At 36.9% G+C, this 24,871-nt stretch overlaps 1 protein-coding gene across 2 annotated transcripts in view; it reads right to left on the minus strand.

Moving 5' to 3' along the window:
• vgll4b (vestigial-like family member 4b) overlaps window positions 1–24,871 on the minus strand; it is a 92,693-nt gene that overhangs the window by 12,638 nt on the left and 55,184 nt on the right. For both annotated transcript variants that reach the window (XM_051672370.1, XM_051672371.1), the window contains 3 exons: window positions 23,902–24,085; window positions 3,475–3,694; window positions 2,751–2,874 (listed from right to left, as the gene is read on the minus strand). In XM_051672370.1, coding sequence (XP_051528330.1) covers window positions 2,751–2,874; window positions 3,475–3,694; window positions 23,902–24,085 — 528 coding nt within the window. The remainder of the gene's footprint in view (window positions 1–2,750; window positions 2,875–3,474; window positions 3,695–23,901; window positions 24,086–24,871) is intronic.

Consider the following 24,871-nt stretch of genomic DNA (forward strand, 5'->3'; position numbering starts at 1 on the left):
GATTCACCATTGCCGTTTTATTGCTCAACAGACATGTCTTGGAAACTAGTTTGGGACCAAATGTTGGTTTGTAGTAGGGTTACCCCCGACCAAATATTTTCCTAGTTGACTAGTAGGCATTAATTTAAGCCATTAGTCGACTAGTTGCACATTTATAATATTAATTTAATTACTTATATATATATATATATATATATATATATTGGGGGCATCAGAAAATGGTCTGAGTTCCAGGACTGAGAAATCATGTTATAAGTAACATTGCTAACACTGTTCTACATTACAGAGAAATACTAAACCATAATAATGAGCCTTTAAAATAAACATTTTACAAGCACACGCACGAAGCGAGCAGCAGCAACACCAGCAAAAGCAGTAATGATTCTGAATGTGTTGGAAAAACCAGCAAGAAGACTGTCTGAACATTTTATTAATTTATAGAGAGAAATGCACATTAGTGTTTTGCAGACAGACGATGATCTTGGGGATTGACGATGGTCAGAGTGATCGCCAATAGCTGATGCCTTTGACGATGTCAAGGTGATATTTGGCTCGTTTTCCCATTAATGTATCAAATTATTAGTATTATTATTATTAGGCTTTTATTATTAACAAATTAATATTACAGGGGGCCTGGGTAGCTCAGTGGTAAAAGAAGCTGGCTACCACCCCTGGAGATCGCTAGCTTGCTAGTTCGAATCCCAGGGCATGCTGAGTGACTCCAGCCAGGTCTCCTAAACAACCAAATTGGCCCGGTTGCTAGGGAGGGTAGAGTCACATGGGGTAACCTCCTCGTGGTTGCTATAATGTGGTTCGTTCTCAGTGGGGCGCATGGTGAGTTGAGCGCGGATGCCGCGGTGGATGGCGTGAAGCCATATGTCTCCGTGGCAACGCGCTCAACAAGCCACGTGATAAGATGTGCGGGCTGATGTTCTCAGACGTGGAGGCAACTGGGATTCATACTCCGCCACCCGGATTGATCACTACACGACCACGAGGACTTAAAAGCGCACTGGGAATTGGGCTTCCAAATTGGTTGGAAAAAAAAAAAACAACAACATTATATTACAAATAATTTGCCCATAGATGCACAGACACGCGCTAGAAGAAAGACACTTTATTATATTATTAAGAACAGATGACAGAAAAGCCATCTATTCGCATATATGTTTATACGGAGGCATGCAGTCTCGTGAAACCCGCGCATGTAAAAGGTTCTCACTCTTTCTTTGTTTCTGTCTTCTGAATTTTTTATTTATTTTTTGTTGCAAGAACAGTATCGCCTATGAGTGCTGCAAATAACCTATGACATCTCAGTTCAGGAGGTGCTTTGAGTTCAGTTCACTTTATTTCCAAAGAGCAGTTAATTGTGAATGCAACTCTACAGCCTATACATCTGTGATTAAAACATAAAATAATAAAAAAACACATTCACTTCGAACCATAATTTATATTTCAGTGATTATTATCATCATAATGATTATTTTTACATTTATAATTGTTTTTGTCTTCATTTGTGTAAGTAATTTTCCACCTGCATGTTTAGACGGATACTTGCCTGACGGTAAATGGAATGTTGTTTACTTATATATCATTTTTTTGATCACATCATTATTTTATTTGCTTTTTTGTTTCATTTGGAGTGCAATTTGAATTTAAAAATGTATTTGATTTAAGATTTTCATTTTTTAAATAAAATAATTTTCAATGCAAAATCACTAAAACAAGAATATTCACAGATCCCTCAGCCCAGCGGTCGCCGATATAATTGGATATTGCGAGATATATATATATATATATCGTGAACGAATTTATCACACACATGATGTATTTTCCCGGACAACGAAATACCCGTCTGGTAGAGAATGCACAAATGAAGTAGGTTCTTTGCCAGAGTTGACAACTTTTGTAAAACCATCTTTCAAAAAAACAACACGCATTTTAATTGCACTTAATTTTTTTCCAGTTTCATTTGAATTTTTAGTTTAAATAAAAAAATAAAGTTCGAAATCAAGGCATCTTGCTTTATTGTGTAGGCTTAACCCTAACCCTGCTTAACGAAAATTACCCCATAGTACCACCTAGCGTCCAACCAGCGGTAATTCATCGGTTTCCTGTGGAGTATTTTTTTTTTTTTTTTAACCGACCATTCAAAACTGTCAACCAAGACTCTTCTCATCGACTAATGTTTGGTTGACTATCAGGGGGCAGCCCTAGTTTGTAGTTATTGATAAACATGTATTTGGCATAAATTACAGAAAAAAATTTGTTTTATCACTTATACAGTAACTTTGGTTACAGGGTTGAATGGTTGATCTTGACTGACACATTGTTACATAGTGGGAGTAAAAATTTTGAAAAATGAAATGAGATCACTTACTTGTCTTCTAGATATGCTGTAGAAAGGGTACAAACAATGTTCCTTGCAGGGCATCACAATTTTATCTAATGTTACACACAAAATGTGTGACAGCTAAATACTACATGTTCTTGGTAAAATTAAGATTTTTTTTTTTTTTTTTTTTTACAATGAATTGAATATGAACTCAATATTGTCATGATTTGTTTGTATTAATCATGTTACTTCTAAGTTCGATAACAGTTTATCTAACATATCTAATAGACACAACACGGGATTTGTGCTTTTATAGTAAAGAAATATTGTCAAACAATTTGTATCCTATTCATGGAAAGTGCTAGATGGTGGGGTCTCAAAGCTATGACCAGCAGTAATGTTTGCTTCTACTTACAGTTGGAGGCTCTCCGATAGTTTGAAGTCAAGCTGGGTGAGCAGCCGTTGTGAGACACGGTGCAGTGGGAAAGATTACAGTTACGGTTGTTCGCTGGGGCACATGTGATCACAGAGGGCCGATTCTGCGAACACACAAATATACACCGATCAACCACAACATTAAAACCACCTGCCTAATATTGTGTAGGTCCCCTTCGTGGCGCCAAAACAGCGCCAACCCGAATCTCAGAATAGCATTCTGAGATGCTATTCTTCTCACCACAATTGTACAGATTGTGTTTTTCGCATGTACTATTTACAATTGGGGACCTACACAATATTAGGCAGGTGGCTTTAATGTTGTGGCTGATTGGCGTAAGTTGACCAATAGAGTATTAACCTAATCTATCCACACTGTAGATCTACAAACACTTAATTCAGCTAAAAAACAGGATACACCTTCTTTAAAAATGCTGTTCAGTGTCAGTGGAAAGGTGAACTCTTTTCTGGAAACTGAAATGGGACAAAATTGCATGGAAGCACCTTTGTGTACAACAAGAGGTGGACATATTTGATATCTACCAAAGAACAAAGACAAGCTTTCGTTCTAATATTACCATCAGGATAAGAAGCTAATAATACTTTGAACTTTTTAATCCAAAAGAAATAAGTTAAAACTTTTTGCTTCCTTCAATAAAGGCATTGTGTACTGAAATTATAAATGCAGGGCTGTTGAAGGTTACCTGCTGGCGCTCAACAGGGCTGACAGTAGGCGATATGGCGACAGTGCGGGCGGTGTCCACATTTTTGGTCAGTGCGAGAGGCTGGTCCATGGCCAGGTTGGGCATGTGGGTGTAGAGGTGACCACCAACAAGACTCATGGTGGGGGCAACGATGCGCTCGATGGGACTGCGGCTGCGATCCCGGGGGTCCTTGCGGTAGTCCCCGTTGGCAGGCTTGCCTCTGCAAGACAAACAAAGGAGGGATTGTACTGAAGCCCACTTCGAACAGAATAAACAGGCAGAGCTATTAATGCTGCATTCAACCAGTCCTGGCAAGAGCTGTGTACCTCCCTCAAGTAGTCACAAAGACTTGATAAGAAGGGTTTGTATGCAGTCAGCATTGCTTGCACTGAAGTATTCATTAAGCGCACACAGCAGAAAGTTCTTTGAAGTTACAGCTTAAGTTTGGTAATCTCTATTTTGGGGTCAATGACAAATAAGGCTATCCAAGGTAATGAAAAGGATTTAAAAGTTTAAAACAAATGTCCCAAGTTTGGAATTTAATATTTTAATTCATGTTTGTTTAATATGATTTTGAAAACAATTGTCAACAAAAGTTTGATTTAACCTAATGACTCTAAAATTCCTGGTGTTGCAACCATCAGGCAAAAAAGAAAAACACTGTCTTTCACCTTGAATGATTGTGAGCCAGATTTTCTGATATAAGAGACTTCTTGACCTTGACAAAAAGTCGTGAGGTAGACAAGGATCCTGTGACATCATTTCCTGTTTATGGTTTTCTTAATCATACACGAAAAAAATCATTCATCATAGAAAAGGTGTATTCAAGCCATAGAATGTATGAATTGCATTATTTTTTAATAAAATAATAGACAGACAAATATTAAAAAATTATAGGCTATTTGTTCAAAATTGTCAAAGCTTTTCTCTGACTTTTCATTTGCTCAAATATCTTATTATTTACAACAGGCCAATTGTCAACACAAACCCTTCCTGTTTTTCTTTTCACTCCTAAAAGAATAGACACATATGCAGCAATGCCTAGAAGTGCTATCCCGCCCTTCCGGGACGATCTCTCTACTGTTGCCAACAAAGGCCCAGTAAAGAGCCAAGTGCTCTATTCAAAAGGCTTCATCTGTGCTTCAGAGAACTTAATACCCTTAACTGGGCACATAGGAGAACTGAACAACAGCACAGGAAGAGCGAGTGAAACTCTTAATCAGGAATTTGAAGGAAATGCTGCTCTCAATACAGAACCTCTACACAGTTTGGTAACCCTGGTCCAATTTTGGAAAGGACCAAGTGTTAGGACTGTGTGATATACAACAAATTAAATAAAGTAGGAAAAATGGCAGCGGTGGTAAGTAAAACTCATTTCTGTTAAATCACTGGCAATTGTCTGTTTTAATTAATCAATTAAAAACATAATTCTATCATCAGCTCAAAATGTTTAACAGAAATCTCCATGTAGATTGTTAAGATGTGCAAGTAAAAATAATACATAAAAAAAAAATTACATTCTTAAGATTAATCATTTATCTTTACAGACTTCATGGACAGAGTTGTTCAAAACCTGATTATCCATGATATGCCAGCATGATTTGATAGTATGGTTGCTTGGTATGCCGGTATTAAAGAAATATTGCGATACCAAAAATGTCAAAATGGTACATTATCAAGGGGGCCCGGGTAGCTCAGTGGTAAAAACGCTGGCTACCACCCCTGGAGTTCGCTAGTTCGAATCCCAGGGCGTGCTGAGTGACAAATCCTGGATGGCGTGAAGCCTCCACATGCGCTATGTCTCCATGGCAACGCGCTCAACAAGCCGATTGAGGCCAATCACTACGTGACCACGAGGACTTAAAAGCACATTGGGAATTGGGCATTCCAATTTAGGGAGAAAAGGAAGAAAAAAATAAAAAATAAAGAAAAAAATAAAGAAAAAATGGTACATTATCTTGTTGATTTCGGTACCATACCAGAGCACTAGAGCCAGTCCGATATGGGATTTTTGAGACGGATACCGATTTTAGAGGGGGAAAATTCACAGATTACTGATATGGTGGCGATATAGTTAATTTCTGAGCTGGAATGAAAACAGACCTTTTCTATGTGGATTTTTCACCAATTTTGCTATGCAAAGGTACTCAGAATGCTGCTTTCTTAAATATTTTTATCAAAGAATATTTGACATTATTATTATGCATTGTCAACAAATTCAATAAATGAACACTGAGAAAATAAAGAATAAATAAAAATACAATAAATGGCTTAATAAACATCAGTACTGTTTACTATCAGTCAAATGTTGACCATTAAAATAAAGAATACATAAAAATAAAATAAATAGCTAAATAAACATCAGTACTGTTTAGTATCAGTCAAATGCTGACCATTAAAATAAAGAATAAATAAAAATAAAATAAATAGCTAAATAAACATCAGTACTGTTTAGTATCAATCAAATTCTGACCATTAAAATAAAGAATAAAGAAAAATAAAATAAATAGCTAAATAAACATCAGTAGTCCTGTTTAGTATCAGTCAAATGCTGACTATTTTAATACTGCCAGTCAATTAGGGGCAGGTTGTAAAACAAGAAGCATTTACACCTGCCGAGTCAAGAGATAAACAGCGGCAGCAGTGTTACACCTTATTCTGCTATACAAGTTCAGGGGAACCTTTCAATGGTGGAGAACCAGACTTTTAAATATTAAATTTTATAAATGCAACGACTGGAATTGTTCGCTTGAAGGGGGTACTAAACTGTGAATCCTGAACAGTTTGGTGAATACATGTTTGCACATTAGCTTCCACTCATCTGACAACAATGAAAGTAGCTACGTGATTAGCTAGTTAGCTATAAGCTCGATGTCACGGACAGTAAAAGACGGACGTTGTTTATTTACTTTCCAGCATTGCGTCTCACCAACTAGGTAATAACATAGCGTGAAATCAACACTCAACAGACACAATCCACCACCGCACTGTTTGCTGGGCTGCAAAAAGATGCTCTGATGTTTACCTTTCAATCTGCTACATTACTGATTGCAGTGATAAACTATAGCTGGCTAACATAGCAAACAATAGCAAAGATAAACATGAGTGACATGGTTGTCAGGGACAGGGTTAATGTTATATCAGTAATGTTGAAAAGGGAAAATGATGGGGTCATTATTAACTTTCCAGTATGTATTTCACAAACTAGTTAGCAACTTACCGTGAAAACACAAAGCTCAACTCCGCCCTGTCTGCAGATCCACTGTCAGCTCAGAGTCAGCTCTGTAAACAATGGAGTCGAAGCACGCTCTGCTGGACAAACTTGTAATGACACCAATTCTAAAGCACTGTTTTCTGCATTATATGTTCTGAAAATAAGTGTTCATATCGGTAAACATATTCGCATATACACCGATACCGATATATCGGTGAAAGGCTAATAAAGGATAATATCGGCCGACCGATATATCGGTCGGGCACTACAAAGCACTTCTATCAAAGGGAGCCTACAAGGTTACCATAGCAATGCATAACACAGCAGTCCTACAGACATTCTATGTTGTTTTTTTTAAATGACTATGGAGTAGATCAGGGGTCGGCAACCTTTTTGACAACCATTTTTATATATTCCTGGTTAATTGCTGTCCCTAGTGGTGTCTTCCTTATTACATCACGTGTTGTTCCGAAAACAAATAGAAACAAATGAAACAAGGAATGTAGGCTGTCATCTGCACAGCCTGACCGAAGCAAAGTGGGCGAGTTTTAACTTGTGCGATTAACCGAAAGTGAAGCGCGAATGGCTTGCACGCGCTGCACAAGTCAGTTGGGTACTGCAGTCTCGTTGAAAACGCTGCGTGATCATGAGGAAGGATTACATCAAGATGCAAAATGGAATGCAGGTGTGGAATTTCATATAAATAAAACAGTCTACTCCTCTCTCACCATTGCTGGCATGCCAGTGATTACCCCTCCACATGCCAATGCTGGCACACGTGCCATAGGTTGCCGACCCCTGGAGTAGATGCTTCAGTTTTTGTGAGAAAACAGTTAATCACTTAATGAATTGACCACCTGTTCGCTAATCTTTAACATGTTTTACACTAAACATTCCTTTTGAAATTAGTGTGGAGTTTACTATGATAAAATTGCTATTTTATCTTAAAGCAGCAAATAAATCTGACCTTTTTTGTCCTTTTGTACACCGCTGACATGGTCAATGACACAAATTTGCTTATTTGAACAGTGCATAATGTTACGCATTTCCTTCTCATTTTAATTCACAACTTTGTTTTAATTTTTAGCAATATAAGTACATTTTTTTTTTTTTTTTACTTCCATTGTAGAACACAAGAAACATTCTCAAATCATGCTGGGATAGCATGGATCATGAATCAAGAATTTTTTTTCTAGTGCACTCAGACTTTTGCAATCCATGACATAGCTTGAATACCTTTAAAAGGCAGAAAAAGGGAGATACATACAGTGCCCAGCCCAAGAGCCACTTGTGTCAAACTGTTAAAAGCCCAGAGCCCCTATGCTGGGGATGAACTACCTATTTTCAGATACCTGTTGAAGCAAGCAATGCTTTACGGCTACATATTTTGTCGAGCCTCAGCTGTGTGGGCTGCGATCCTTGAAATAGTCTGTTACTTGGCAACCAAATTGGCAAGCAAAGCACCTGCAAGTTACATCCACCGCAAATTACTGTCTTCATGATAAGTAATGGAAAGCTACAAAGGGAAATCTCCTACTCTGAAAAAAATAATTCACAAACCCATCCTTACTAAAATATACAGTCATTCTTAACCTATAAATAATATGTATATAAATATGGTCTTAATATCCTAATAAAGTTTGAATCTCAATTATTCAAGAAAGCAACATATACAACAATGATTTCCCACCATATGAGGTGGGATAAAACATTTTTTTTTAAAGTGTGCTATAATAAACAGTTTGAAACCAAGGTATGCCATTTCATTGTTTTGTTTTTTTCTCCTTTTCTTCTTATTGGCACTGACATGACTGCTTTAAGCTACTATGCCTCTACAATGAAGCTTGTCAGGAAATTCAGCACTGTAGTATGTATCTGTTTTAAATAAAATAAAGAAATCACGATATACTCGTTTGATGGCCAATATATTGATAAAAGTATCAAATCTTTACATACCATAGCCATGTCCTTAGCAATTCCCAACCCTACACTACAGCATAAGGATGCACCGATTAATCGGCCACCGATCTTTATCAGCTAGGGATGTAAATGAATGATCGATGATCATATAATCTAAATAATAATTTGATCGCGCTTATCAATAGTCGTTTAATCAATTTAAGCACTATGCATTCAGTAATCATGCCAGCAGATAAAGACCGTATATACAGTCATATGCCACTAGAGGGCGCACTGTCACTTGCGCACACTGCATGAATAAACAACAAAGACGCAAACACCAAAGGTCATTTCGTGACATTTCAATTTCCCGCTAAATGCTCTAGCAACACTCCACGATGGGTTTTCTTGATGCTTGCTCCGATGGGAAAAGTCTTTCTTTTTGGAGGTTATTTAACAACTTAACTCAGGACTGCCTTGTACTCCTCTCACATGGCCAGAAATACTTTGCAAGTGTACAAACGTAGACGTGAATGCTTGCCAATTGCACTGCAAAATGTGTAGTCCCATTGCACATAGCATTTATTCTTGCATTATTGTGATGACAAACCTCAGTACTCAATCAAGATACCTTGAAATGTCAGGTGCCATTAAACCGAATGTAATTATTATTTATTCAGGTATCTAGCAATAAAAACTGACAGCGTAATCAAGTTGTCCTTAAACTTTTGCTTCGCAATGACCTGAAAGAGAAACATCGATATAGCAAAACCTTGGAAGAGAGTGCAACACATAGGCCATACTTTCATTATAGTATGAACTGTATTGTGCCATTTTGGAATGCAACAACACATGAGATTGTGTAGCTAAAAGCATTTTTATTAACATACTTTGTGTATGCTTGAGCCAAAAGTTTCTGTATCTTGTAACTACAAGCTCTCAGTGTTTATATCAAATTTGACATGTAAATTTGGAGCCAAATGGTGAGATATTGGTGGCACTTGTATTAAATGCTTTGGCTCGTGAATAAACCGACTGTGCCTTTCTTAAGAGTTTTGTAAACATACAATTAGAGGAATGAACGGTGGCATCTTAAAGGGTCATGAAACACTAAACAACATTTTCTGATTTGTTACCAGATATGTATGTTACACATGACAGAAGACAAAGTAAGTATCTATTATTTGTAATTTTAATATGAAAGTGGTTAATTTAGGGATTTTTTGCGCTATTTTCATCTTCCGGGTTTTAAAATCAACATCGAGACAACGTCACACGATGTAATGTGTCCTTGTACTATAGTGCATCGTCGCCTCATCAGTGTCTCATAAATATTAATGAGACTGTGTGGCCTTATCCTATGAGAATGGGCTGTCTCATGATTATTCATTAAACCACGTGACCAGCGCTTCAAACTCTCAAGAGCCTTGGTGTCAGTTGACAGAGTTGATAGGTACCGTCGCGAGCACCCCCACCATGCGCTGCTGACAGAGGGACAGGATAGTCTTTCAATCATAGCCAAAACCTCCTAAATGTTTGTGCAGCATGCATTTATTAACATGAGTGTTTTGAGATATGCGGTGAGGTGGACTGTTTCTGACTGGGGCTCATTTGAGACACGGTTTACATTGATTGTCCCAGACACACAAACCCTGTCAATCCATCCATCCTTAATGTAAGTGTGTTAACCGATCTAAGCACTTATATTTGTGAATCAATGTCTTTGAAATTAAAAATATGTGAAAGTTTTTTACACTTAAATAACTTTTGAGACTTATTCAGAGTACATATGGCTTGGCATTTACTTGTGCATTAAATTACAGATATAAAATGATCAGTGTGTTTCTGTGTACTGTATTGTGAGCTTACAAAACAGTGTATACTTTATTTGTGCATTCTATTATGAGCAATTGTGAGAATCTTTGATGCTGTTAACTGCATTAGTGAAATAATGCTGAGTGACTAGATCAGTCAGTTGTGTTCCTTCTTCCCTCACTCCGATGGCTGTATCTTTTGAAAATGTTTTGAGAACTCAACTGTGCTGAAACAGGCGGTGTTGTGATCCTTAAATAGAAAAAACGGATGGCGTTCAACATATTTAGTTAGACTTTAACTTTGCCAGCTATACAAATCTTATTTTATACTTTGTATAACATATTTGTCATACTTTATCCTGATATTTAGTAAGAGCTGGCATAGGCAACTGAGATGACAGATTGCTCCCCTTTCTCCCCTGCCCTGCCCAACCCCACCCACTAGTGGAGGAAGGGGCCTTTGTTCTCACATCTGTCCACGCCCAGTTGAGTTGCATTTTTCAAAACAATTGTGAGGTGGACTTGAGCTGAAAAAGGGCTGTTTCATGACCCATTAAACTATTTATTCACAGCAATCTTAATTTTTTTTTTCATCAGAGCAAAACCACAACTTTTAAAACAATGAAGCAATACTTCAAGAAACATAAAAGGTCCCCATAACCCATTTCATCAATCTTTTACAATGACTGCTTTTATATGACTCTGCCTAACCATTAACCTAAAGAAAAACCCACATGCAATAACTGGGACCATGGGATTTCTCATACCTTTTCACTGAAAGAATTTGCAGGATCAGCGAGGTAGCCAGCTTGCTTTAAGTTTTATAAAAGTGATGTGAACTCTGCTAGACTCTCTTTGGTCACAGATGCAGGCCAATATAACTATGGACATTTTCTTATAATTGTGTTTCATAGCCGTTTAACAAAACCTCACAATTCTTCAACAGATCTTGGCAGGAAGATGTATCTCATTTCTCGTTTAAGCCATTGGAACCTCGCCCACACAGATACAGGAAACATCTGGGAGAAATCAAGGAAAGGAAGGCAGAACCACAGGATACAAACACAGCCGGTCTCTTGGAAATCATACTTCATCTGATAGAGCCATCCCATGCGCACGGTTCACTGTTTGCCATATTTCTACCACTCTTAAAACACTACTGGAAAAAAAAAAAAAAAAAAAAAATTATATATTATATATATATATATATATTTGCTTTATACAGCAATCGACAGTGGCATAATGCTGATTACTACAAAAAAAAGAAAGAAAAAAATCTGGGTTCCAGTGAGGCACTTACAATGGAAGTGAATTGGGCCAATCCGTAAACGTTAAAATACTCAGTTTCAAAAGTACATCCACAAGATGAACAGACACAAGACTAGTGGTCAACTGATTTGGGTTTTTAAATGACTGATGCCGATATCCAGAGAGCAGGGTGGCCGATATATCACACAATTTAATATAATAGTAAATTCCATATACAAATTGGCAAAAAAAAATCTTATTAACTTTTTTTAAGCATTTTATTTACTCAATTTCATACAAAACTTTAACTTTTTCTGTTTAGTCTTCCCATTTTAGTAATTGTTTGCACAAATAAATTGTTAGAAGGATACATTAGAAAGAAGGAAATAACAACAGCAGGGTTTTTACTGGGTCAAAAATGGTCTTGGCCCAAGTTGGTTTATTACATAATTACATTTAATTAATATATATAAATTACATTTCATGTTTACATTGGATAGAAGTTATTTTTAACCATCTAAGTATATGGAACCTTTTGAATACAACACCTAACTTTTTACTTTCAGGTGCTATGTGAAATCAAACTAAACTTAGGGTACGTTTACACGACAACGATGTACTAAATACGGAAAAGTTTTTCCTTTGCGTTTTTGAAAAGATTTGCGTGCAGACGACAACGCTGTCAAAACGATCTCCGTTCACACGGTTCCACGAAAACGACTAAAAGCGCTGTATTATGCATGCCAGGCCAGTAGTTGGCGATGTCACTTTGTAAAGAAACACTACGCGCTTGCGCACATAAGCATTCTTCCACAGAGCGGTGAATACAAACAATGAAGATGGCGATCGCTGGTCATAGTAGTGATGCAGTAAATCTACACTTTGCTGGAGAAGCGTCAATAAACTCAAAATCTTGAGCAGCACAAACACAGTCCTGTAGTCTGCCATTGTAGTTTTGAATGTCTCGCACATTGTTTTAAAGTACTGACTGAACTCTCAAGATTATTCAATAAACTCCCTGCTGACTCTTGAGCTGGTAGGAGAGTAAGTTAACATAACAAGCTGTTGATGTTGACTGGTTTTGGATATCGGACAGAACTCTGATATATGGATATCTTCTGACGGAGAGAGAGGTCTTGTGTACACTGGATCTAACAAGCATTTTCACTGCCTCATGTTTTCATATTCTAAGCATATCATTGAATACTGTACATGGCATCACATCACTGTCTATAGGGTATATACATAAGCGATGGGTGAATGAATTGCAGGGTAAAGGTACATCAAATCAAATTAAGTAAATAAATAAATAAATAACATTTAAAATACAAATACATTTTTCCCATCTGAATCCATACATTAATTTCAAGATTTTCAAATTGCAGGTTCTGCCTACTGTACAATGTTCACTCCATACAAAACACTCCAAATGAATAAATTGTTGATTATTGTTATTTGCACAGGCACCAGTATTCATATTGATAATTATACGTCTCAAATTGATGCCTATCAATCCATCATTCTTTATATAACACGTAATACACGTGCGCATGACGTCATCGTTTTCACAAATTCGTGTTTTTGTATGTTTACAAGGAGACGATAATGGCATCGTTTTCAAAAACTTGCACTTTGAAACCCGTTTTCAAAAGTTTGTGTTTACAGGCCCCAAAACACCATTGTCGTGTAAACGAACATCCAAAACGCATAAAAAGTTTTACGTTTTTAGTTGAAAAAGTTGTCGTGTAAACGTATCCTTAATTAACACCTTATTTCTATCATTTCTATCAATCATTAAGCCTCCACTGCTCCAGTGGGAATGCCAAATCCTCCCTCAAGCTTGCGAGAGCAGAACTTTTCTCTGGGGAATTTCCCATGGAGGAGCACATCCAGCAACTCTACCAGCTCAGGAAACCGAGGACTTAGCGGCACGGTTTCCTTGTCCTGTCGAAACTTGCACAATACTTGGTGCAAAAAGAGCATCTATGAGTGTTACAGAAATATGTGTTTATCATCTTTGACCTAACCACAGAAATGAGGAGCCACCCTCACACATTGCACTGTAAATACAAGGGCAAGTACAAAAAAAGGGTTTTAAAGTCTGGACTCCCAAGACTTAACAACAAATTATTGACAAAGTTTTCCTCCTGTCTGTATGTTCTGTTAGAATGATGTTTGGTATTAGGAAATAAACTTGCCTTGCTTGCCGTAATTATTTTCTTAAAGATTAATTAAATTATTAGGAACTGGATGAAAGGAAAACAATATCTGGTATGGAGTAGGAAACAAATATTTTCATTATCGCAGTCCCAACTCAGTAAAGTGCTCTACTCATGTATGGAACAGTCAGAATATTATAACTAGTCAAAAATATTTATTTTGCTGAAAATTATTTATGAAAAATACTAGCCTAAGCATATTTAGAAAATAACTACAACTGGGACAGTTGTAATAAAAAAGTATAATAAATTCCACCAAATAGATTAGCTTATTTCATATGAAACTGCAAAATTTGTGTCAAAATCCCACAGTTTATGTAACTGCTGTTGAATCGTGATCTATTTTAGTAAGGGTGATGATTTGTGTTTGAAAAACCTTTATTATACAAGTCAAGATAATCTAGCAGAGAGGATCCCTTGCGCGAGTGCACAAACGCGTGTCGCAGATGAGAAGCATTTTTAGAGTGTATAAAGTGATGAACGGGAGATGAATATCATTCCTTTTGTTTTGCCGGCCCGAAATTTTGCTTGGCCGGCTGCTGAAAAATGTTCAATGCAGGAAAAACCCTGAACAGTGCACACAGTAGTCCAGCACCCACCGGCTGTGTGTGCGCATTAGCAATCGCATTTTCTTACAAAAGACAGAATCAAACTAATTGTACATACAGTTATCTTTGGGGAGTTTAGGGTTAATTTTCTTTTAAAATGGACGGACTGTGTTTTGAGCACAAGTGAAACATGGTGGTTTGTTAGCATTGCTTGAGTGCCGAAGACTCCGGCCTCAGTTGTTTAGGGAGGGGAGTGGGTGCTGTTTTAGTTAGGGATGCACAGATACCACTTTTTCTATTCTGATCCGATTCCGATTTCTGAAATGTCAATATCGGCTGATAACGATTCCGATAAAATACCAGTGTTGTTTTTTTGCATATTCAGTTTAGAATATCTTTACCTTATTGTGTGGAACTAATTGAAGGTACTCTTTTATATGTAAAGAAACACAAACCTCTAACTATACATTATTTCAATATAAATGTATAGCCTATAAAAAACTTTGTTAACTAGTCAGCAAAATTAACAGTAATTCCAGTCCAAGTCTTCAGTAGAAAAGTCAGCTAATTTTTTTCAACTTGTATCTGGACTTTATAGGATTCAGATGTCTTTTTTGTTCAATTTAGTTGTAAGATATCAGTTTTTCATTCACAGTTATTTTTTGGAACCCATGCAACTTAAATAATGATTATAATGTAATTATTTGTATTGAATTTTAGAATTTTAAATACAACAGTAATTTACTGTATTTCAGTCATGCACCTTTAACTTAAAAACCCTCAGGCTTTTATTTTGAAATTCTGAACTGTCCAGGAAGTCCTGTAAGTGTCTGTATGTAGGTTATTTCACAGTAAAATTTCAGTAGTCGGTACCGATACCAGTGAAATTTCATGGTTCTCGATACCAATTTCGATACCACAGCAAAAATATGCTAATATTATAATGTGCTATTGAACACACCAGTTTAGTTATTTTTAATTAATCATTATTTTTTAATAATTATTATTTTCCAGAACATTTTTTAAAGTTTAATTTAAATGTCATCATCAAAATGGTGTCTAATCAATAAATTCTTAAAACGTTTAACAAGTGAAAATAGAACTTTTCAGCATGCCATTGCATATTTTTTTTTGCCATACTTTTATTCAACAGCTGTCTTGCTTGTGATATTTAGATTAATTATTATTATTAAAGTGAATATTACATTTTACTATACAGTTGTAATATATTTTATTCAATTTCTTTTTTATTTTGAATCGTGCTTTTATTTTGACGTGTATTTTTTGCCGCAAGCTTCACTTTTCCGGATAAACTGTTGGTGACATGGCCCAGTGTGATCACTGAAGACTTTTAAGTCATGTCTGAAATCTCATCTCTTTACACTGGCCTTTGAGTCTGACAAATGAACAGTTTTGGAGTGTTTGTATTTTAGTGTTTGTGTATGTGGTAATTTTGAAATGTTATGTTTTAAATTTTATTACTGTGAAGCACTTTGGTCAACTCTGTTGTTTTAAATGTGATATAAATAAAGCTGAGCTGAGATTAAAGTGCAAATGCTGTGATTTTAATTATATAAATATATATTTTACATGTGCTGCATGGTTCACAGTAGATTAGTGCTCTGCTGTCATCTCATACAACGTGAATGTTTCAGTGTGTGTAGAGTTTCTAGTGGATGAGCTGTCAGATTTTATTTAGATTTATTAGCTCTTCCACAGTAAGACTGCAGCCTTTAGCGGTTTAATAAATCACACTAGGACATTTTATGTTTTTAATTTGATTAATTGTCCATTTCAGTGTACAAGGAGTAACAGAGCACATGTTCAAAATAAGCATTTTAAAGCAGTCGTGTGTCAGTCATACTAAGCGCTGGTACCGGATAGAGTTGGTGCTCGGCACTACTTGTACTGCAGAAACACTGGTATCATTACATCTTTTTTTATTTTAGTATCGACTTGGTACCAAAGTACCGGTACTTTTGACAACACTAGTTCACAGTAGTTTAATTCGCTTCTTATTCAAGTTCTGGTAAAATGCTCTAAATGCACATTATATGTGAACCGAACTATTGAACATCGACATCTGAGATGTAGAGTTCAAATACTGTGCACCACTGTGAAGGCTGAAAATACGAGTGCATCACCAGCCTGTGTGAGCTTGTGTGTGTGTCAACAGAGCAGCGCCACTCACTAACGCACTGGCGCTGCGCACGCATACTATATTTTTACTTATTAAACACAGCCTTTTGCGATTCACAGAGCTAATAGCATGTCTTCAAGTGGCTTTGAATAAAATGCATGAGTCATATGGACTACTTTAATAGTGTTTTAATGGTTCTTTATGTCATTGTTGGAGCTTGACAATAACAAATATGACTACACACAGTATCGGATTTGGGTTGTGCTCGTCGGACTGATGCCCGATCAGTCTAAAAACGTCAGTATCGGAGCCGATACTGATCCAGGTATCGGATTGGTGCATCCCTAGTTTCAGTACCCCAAACTATTTTTGTTTTTAGACTGTGTTTAAGAGCTAAATAAAACCATGTTCATTTAAAAAAAACACATGGCTTTGTGACATTAACTTTTATTCATCATCCACTCCATAAAGAAAAGTCTTTAATTTGTAGGCCATGGAATTCAACTAAAGTTTTTCTTAGAAATAACAGTATGGTATGCGTAGGCCCCATTAAACAATCTTACAATTTGCTTAGGGAAAGCGCAGTTTAACAAACAAAGATGAAAGTGATTAAATCATAAAATAGAAAAAAAAACACATACATCTTGAACCTAAAATTCAAACTTCGTGTTAGATTTAATTTTCTTTAGGCAGTATTAACTGCATTAACAAAACACAATACAAACAATCTGAATAAGAACACAGTTAGGCCTGTCGCGATTATTAAATAACCATCTGATTGCGGTTATTTGATCTGACCGTGGTTGAGACAACGCGATTATTGCGCGATTCTAATTCCAATCACATTATAATGTCCAAATATGGGAATTTTAATTGAATATACAGTACTGTGCAAACGTTTTAGGCACTTTCAAAGTGAGGATTTCATAAAAAAATTATGACAAAAGTTTTCATTAATCAATTAATGTCATAAAAAGTCCAGTAAACAGAAAAAGAGCTAAATCAATATTTGGTGTGAACACTTTTGCCTTCAAAACAGCACCAATTCTCCAACTTACACCTGGACAGTTTTTCTTGGTTGTTGGCAGATAGGATGTTCCAAGCTTCTTGGAGAATTCACCACAGTTCTTTTATTTATTTAGGCTGTCTCAATTACTTCTGTCTCTTCATGTAATCCCAGACTGACTCGATGTTCAGTGGGGGTCTCTGTGAGGGCCATGCCATCAGTTGCAGGGCTCCCTGTTCTTCTATTCACAAAAGGAATGTTTGGGAGTATAAAATGTATATTTCCTATTGACACACTAAAGTAGCAGATATAAATAACCATCTTAAGAAAAATGTTTTTGTGAAACATCTTATGTGCCTAAGACTTTTGCTCAGTACTGAATAAATGCCTTCAATGGCGCTTTTGTGTGTCATTCAGTTGAACTCAGAGTCCGAGCATCACTGAGCCGCACCACGGACGTCAACCAGCTCCTGTCCGGAAGAGCACGTGAAGCACTACGATGCGTGCGCTGAAAGCAGAGCTTTGCGCCAAACTCCCGCAAAAATATACACTACAAGTATAAACTGTGAAAGTGATAGCAAAGCGTTCAAGTTTCACTTTAAACGATCGTGTAATGGCAAATGTTCCTGGTTCATACACGCAGCAACACAGCAGAGGAGACCCACGCTTATTTGTGTGGAGTGAGGAAATGATGAAACAAAATCTCAAAGGTTTTGCTTCATTAGAAAAAAGGGCATGTTGGTTTAATCAAAGAGCATTAAAATAATGCGTGAAAGTGAAGAAATTAGGACAAATATTTTACTATTGTATAATACAATAAAATATTATATAAAAAATTTTTTTTAATAAAAATATATAATATAAAACGAGTTTAAAAAACAACCACCATGTAAATGTAAAATTGACCAAAATTAAAGTTTACCAAAAAGAGAGACATATTTTAAGTAATATTGTAAGAAATATTTTGATATTTAAAACATTATTTTTCATGTCATTCATACGCTTTTTAAAGCCTTAAAAGGAAATCACATAAACTTATTTTATTATTTTGTTTTTATGTTTCAAGTTAAATGTGTAAAAATGACTTTTTAAGGTGTATGAAGCACGCATGCATAAAAAAAGCACACCTTAAGAAATATGACAATTAATCGTGAAAGCCCTTAAAGAGACAATTAATCGCTATAGCCCTAAAACAGACAATTAACTGTCATAATCACAATGATTTGTTTGAAAATTAATCGTCAGCCAAACTTCATAATCGTGATAGAATTATTAGGCAGCATTAACTGGGGAATTTATTAGGCTCACACAGACTAAGTGAAGTAAACAATTTGCAGCAGTTTTATATAAGTAGAAATTATGTGGGCCTACTTTCCAGAGATAATGATAATGTAATAGGATACCGCGATATTTTTCTTTTTTTTTTTTATATCGTGAAAATATTTCTTGCATATCACCCAGCCCTACTAACCACCCAAGCACTGCCTTTTCCTGACTCTGTGTTGGCCTGGCCAAGGAGGCATAAGGAGGACACAATCTTGAAGTTCACAGCAGGCTGCTGTCATGGATTATTCCCAGCTCTAGGAGAACCTTTCAAAACAGTTGAACAGCTAAACACCTGTAATTTTCCAGCTTCTGTGAAATTTAGAAGCCGGTTCTGGTGCATGTTTGCTCCACCATGATCTTTAGAAGAAAGACGGCATTGAGTTATGCACCAACATCTGTTCCGAACGTTAGCACTTCAAAAGCTAGCAGACATTAATTAAAAGCCACAAAACAAAAATGTTTACGTTGCATGGTATTATTTTCGTTCATCTGGTACATAACAGAGACTCTTATTTTGTTGTATATGTCGATAGGGCAGGAACCATGTGACTTTTTCAGCAGTGGGGCCTATCCAAGCTTCCAGAACACAGTGAGCTGACAGGATAAGAGGCCCTTTGTTTTCACAGCGTCAGTGAAAATGAGAAAATGACCCCCACCCTGACATGAAGCCCACTTGGCAACAATATGTCTCTCCGAGTCTCCAGTTTTATTATCCCTGTAAGGCATCATAATGAGTCCTCTCACTGCTGCTAATGAAATGTTTTGTACTTATCTCTTTGCTTTGCCATTTCAAATAGTTTAGTTTGGCAAAGACAGAAATTACAATACTGAAACCATAAAATAATGCTGATGGAGTCTACTATAAAACAGAGAAATTCTTAAAATAACTTTTTCTAACACCAGACAAAAGACTATGGTGAGGAGAGAGACAGAAAGACTGATTTTCGCAACCCCACTGGTTCATTCCCTATGCTGCAGGGTTTGCCCTTCCATACCATAACACCATCATGGAAACCTGAGCTGTTTTCAGTGTTGCCTCAGCTTTTGGTGTCCAGTGTCAGCCACATACTCCCAACAAAAACAATCAAGAGATGCTCATTCACCTCTCTCTCCTGATTAAAATCACGTGATATTATGCAGCAGTATGAACAGAATTCAATCCTCATGCTCTATAAATGCATCAGACTGACCTTGAAAAACAAAATACAAAAAAAAAAAAAAAGTCAAGCATTTTGTCTTTAACTTTCTTTGTTTTTGCTACAAGTATATTTGCACCTTTAGGGTTAGGGATTTGAACAAACCCCCAACCCCAAATATAACATTTCATCACATACAATCATGTGGTTTGTGCTATTCTTAAGTTATCATCAAGCTTACAAATTTTTTGCCTGGCGGACGATAAAAATGGGCAGAATAATCCATACACTTACAATGACTACATTTACATGAACATAAGAAAGCGGCTTATTGTGAGAAATCAGTGTTCCGGTTTGCATGCCCGTATATATGTGGCTCAGTCAGTAAGCAGCATTTACATGGCCACATTAAGCCGCATTCTCAAGGAGAAACCTAGATGTGTTAAACCTCTCTCTTTTAATCCCTTAAACGGCGTAAGGAAATCTGCGTTCTCGTTTGTACGAGAACACGTTTTCTTGAGACCTGAGCAATGTCTTGGGTATACTCTGACATGGGCCACTAAGAAACCACCTAGCAAAGCCCTAACAACACCTTAGCAACCATATACAGTACTGTGCAAAAGTTTTAGGCACTTGTAAAACATTTTGCATAGTGATGATTTCTTCAAAAATAATGCCATAAATAGTTTTCATTGATCAAATAATGTCATACAAAGTCCAGTAAACATAAATTAAAGCTAAATCAATATTTAGTGTTACCACTTTTGCCTTCCAAACATCACCAATTCTCCTAGGTACACTTGGACACAGTTTGTCTTGGTTGTTGGCTGATAGGATGTTCCAAGCTTCTTGGAGAATTCGCCACAGTCCTTCTATCTATTTAGGCTGTCTCAACTGCTTCTGTCTCTTCATGTAATCACAGACTGACTCTATTAAATGGGGGGTTCTGTGGGGGACATGCCATCTGTTGCAGAGCTCTGTTCTTCTATTCTACTCTATTTGCAAAAGGAATGTTTGGGAGTCTAACATTTATATTTCCTATTGACACACTAAAGCTGAAGATATGAATTAACAATCTTAAGACAAATCTTTTTGTGAAACATCTTATGTGCCTAAGACTTTTGCACAGTACTGCAGTAATGCCTTAGCAATCACCTATAACACCTAGGGTTGTGGCATAGTGGCAAGAAGTGTTGCTTGGACAAGCACAAATCATATTTTCTTAAAAACCATGTAAAATATAGTTTTTAAGGTTTGCTATTGTATTCATTCTTGCAATAACAATAAAGTGTGGGAACTAAACAAAACACCCATTCACATATTCAAATCCACTTGTTGCATTTAAAAAACAAACAACTATTTTACATTTTCAGTATATTATGCTAAATAAAACACTGTGTCTCACTTGGCAAACTACAGTATAAGGGAGATCTGGTATTAGTAACTTCAGAAGTGACTTGATTAAGCTAGTGTTAGTTTGATTCCTGCTAGTACTTAACATAGAAGAGCAAAGCCTTAAGATCCGTTTCCACCACCAACGATTTTATCGCTTGCGGTCGCCAGTCGCTCTACTGCTGGTTGTTGGTTGCTGGTAGGCGTTCCAGCTGCTGGTTGCTTGATGAGCTGTACAACTGGCCATATCTTCAAAACTCTGATTACAAATGAGATATATTGCTGGTAAAAATTTGACATCCTTCGAATTTGACAAAAAAAAATTGTTTTCATGCAACTAAAAATAAACATTCTGGAAAAGAAAGTCATCGATCAATGTATGAATCAAACTCACTCAGAATTTCTGAAATGGATTTCCATGCATCTATTTTCATTATATCCATGTATGTAGTTTCAGACAAATCATACAGAACAGTGAAATTGCTCACAGTAACATTAACGTTTCCTCAGAAATCACCAGCTATCACTGAAAATGAATGAGATCAGGTCGCTTTGTTGCTGGCGGTTTGAATGAGGCTTTACAATCAGCAAGCTTCAAGTGTATAATAAGATGAAGACGAGGATGAAATAATGTTTTGATGTCTCAGAGTGACCGCATTTCAAAAGTTCACCCCAAAAATGAAAACTCTGTCATTTACTCACACTCATGTCATTCCAAACCAGAGTTCATTTTTTTGCATGGAACACAAAAGAAAATACTGGCCACATTTGCCATATACTGGAATAAAACAACATATAAAACAAGAAAACAAATATAATTTCAGTCTGTTCCTCACACAAGGCTATCTTATGGCTTCAGATGACTTCGTATGGACCACTTTTATGACATTTCTTTTAGTGCTTTTTGTCATTTTTCACGCTTGACAGCTCCAGACATCATTCATTTTAAAGGTAAAGTGTGTAATTTCTGCACTACTAGTGGCACCAAACGGAATGACAAAAATAAAGTATGTTTTCAAACAACATTTGCCAATACCCCTTAGACTCATCATGCCCTTTTGCACTCTCTGATTCCCTATGATCAAATAGGCCATACTAAACGAAAGGTGATAAACTTTTAACGTCATAATGAACAAGTCTACTATAACATACACACCAGACAGAAAGCGTGGCAGAGGAACTCGGTCATCTGATAACATCGCCGGATTGAACAGCAGCTGGGTGTGCGGGGGATCCAGCACATGAGGTAGGATGGTTCTTCTGGTAACTAATCGTAACGACAGCACCGTTTCTGATCATTTTGGCACCCTAGGTGAGATCACTGTTGTTGATGGCGGGGAGGCGGAGGTGTATTAGCGATTTGCTCGGCAATCTTGTTATTGGCGCTCCTTTTTGCCAAAGCAACCTCATCATTGTTAGTGGTGTGTGTCCGCCACCTTGTAAATGCGACACCAATGTTCACTCTGTGTCTTTTAGCAAGTCTTCGAATTTTGGCTTTAACGTCTGTAGACAAAGCTAAATTTATTTTCCTCTGTTCACGTCTGCCACGTTTGTTCATATTCCCCTGGCTGAACAGACAGTTCAAGTAGTCACACCCCAAAATCTCATTATTAGTCTAGCTAGAAAGGGATGGGTGGAGCTGAGCAGGCCGCTCAAAATATAAACATCAATGTTTTGATAGTGCCTGGAGAGGCTTAGTGTTTATACTTTTGGGGAAGGTAAACCCACAAATGGCTTACTTATAGTTGTCAATGAACAATAATCTGAGATAGAAGAATGTATTTTGACATCAGAAAAGTTCCCCTTTAATGAAGATATTCTTCAAAATTCCACCTTTTGTTTTCCACAGAATAAAGTCAGTAATAAGGTAAATTACATTTTTGAACTAAATAAATTTAAATTTAAAGCTAAAAACATGGAAATGTCAAATCCCAGGATGTAGGTCAAATTAAATTCGCCATGCTGAGAAACCCTTAATTTTCTGAGCTACTGTTGTTCTTGCTCACTGTTGTACTTGGGTCCTAACTTACTCAGCAAATTAGAGGTCATAAATTAGCGTCCGCTGCTCTGCCTAGCACCAGCGTGGCTTATTCACTGCTGAATAGCACGTCTTGTGTCCCATAACTAAACACAGCTCTTCCAAACGGAGCAGGAAGATGTGGAATGCTCCACAGCTCTGCCATGAGGGCACGGCCAGGCACTACAAACAGACCATGTGCTCCATTCTGAGTGCTGGAATGTAAGGAATTCCAGGCCTTGGCCCTCAGCACATTCCTGAGCATTCCCGAGGTTCTTTCAGCAGGAATACAGCATGTAACGTTTCTAAAAAGGGCTTCATCACCAACCAGACCAGCAAACATGTGATTAAAGTGTCTTGCATACTTGTGGAAAGCGTGCTAGAGCTTTTACATTTCCATCCAGCATGAGAGGAAACAAATCAGATGTGTACAGAAAGGGACACATGATATTAATTGGTTGTACTTACAACTGTGCAGCAAACAGCCGGCTCATCTTGGCCACATGCTCACTGTTACAGTCAATGTTGTCGTCTACTTCGTCCCCGCCATGTTTCCTCTTGCTGGGGCTGATGGGAGGAGGGCCTGTCCTGTGATTGCTTACTGCATGAGACATGGACGGCATTCTGGACTCACCTCTCAGAGTAGCCTCACCTGCACAAAATACAACAGGGCATTAAACTACGCCAGTATTCAGGTTTACACATTATTACATTACTGGAGTACATTTTGCATGCATGAAGCCTGATGTATGATTTTTTTATTTGAACAAGTAAAAAAAAAAAAAAATTTGTGAAATATTGTGTAAAATAAGTTCCAGAATTTTGTGTACATCTTTTTTGCCATCATTAGGCTGCATTTTTTTTTTTTTTAAATAGGCATCGTATCATCTACCCTTATCTCTAGACATCAGTAAAAATATCAAAAAGCATTAATATCAAAAGCAGTTCAGGCAACTCCTTTGATCAAGAGTTTCAGATCGTAAGAACCATCACATCACATTAATAAGAACACATAACAATCACAAAGGAAAACAAAATAAACCAGCTTACCAGTCCCCTTTCATGTTTCTCTCTTTTTTGAGAAAGCTTGAGTATTAGTTATTTTACGATCCTATCAGAGCAGAGCTGATAAAGCAAGAATCTTATCTTATTTGAGAACATGTATGGCATTCAACTTATTTTAAGCACAAGATTGGTATGAAACATGGAATTTGAAAGTAACATCATAGAAAAATTTTGATGCAATACAACAATCTGCCATGTACCCCAATGTGTGATGCATTGTAACGCATAAGAACAATACGCATGTGTGAAGCGTTTTTTAAATGCTGTATTGCAAGATTCTTTTCAATACTCACCCGTATGAGATACAGTACGACTGTACTCGGTGCAGGCACAGGCACTCTATGTAGTGGAGCCGGAAAATTACAACTGGCAC

The sequence above is a fragment of the Myxocyprinus asiaticus genome, chromosome 35 (genome assembly GCF_019703515.2).
Source record: "Myxocyprinus asiaticus isolate MX2 ecotype Aquarium Trade chromosome 35, UBuf_Myxa_2, whole genome shotgun sequence".
In the NCBI taxonomy this organism is placed as follows: Eukaryota; Metazoa; Chordata; class Actinopteri; order Cypriniformes; family Catostomidae; genus Myxocyprinus; species Myxocyprinus asiaticus.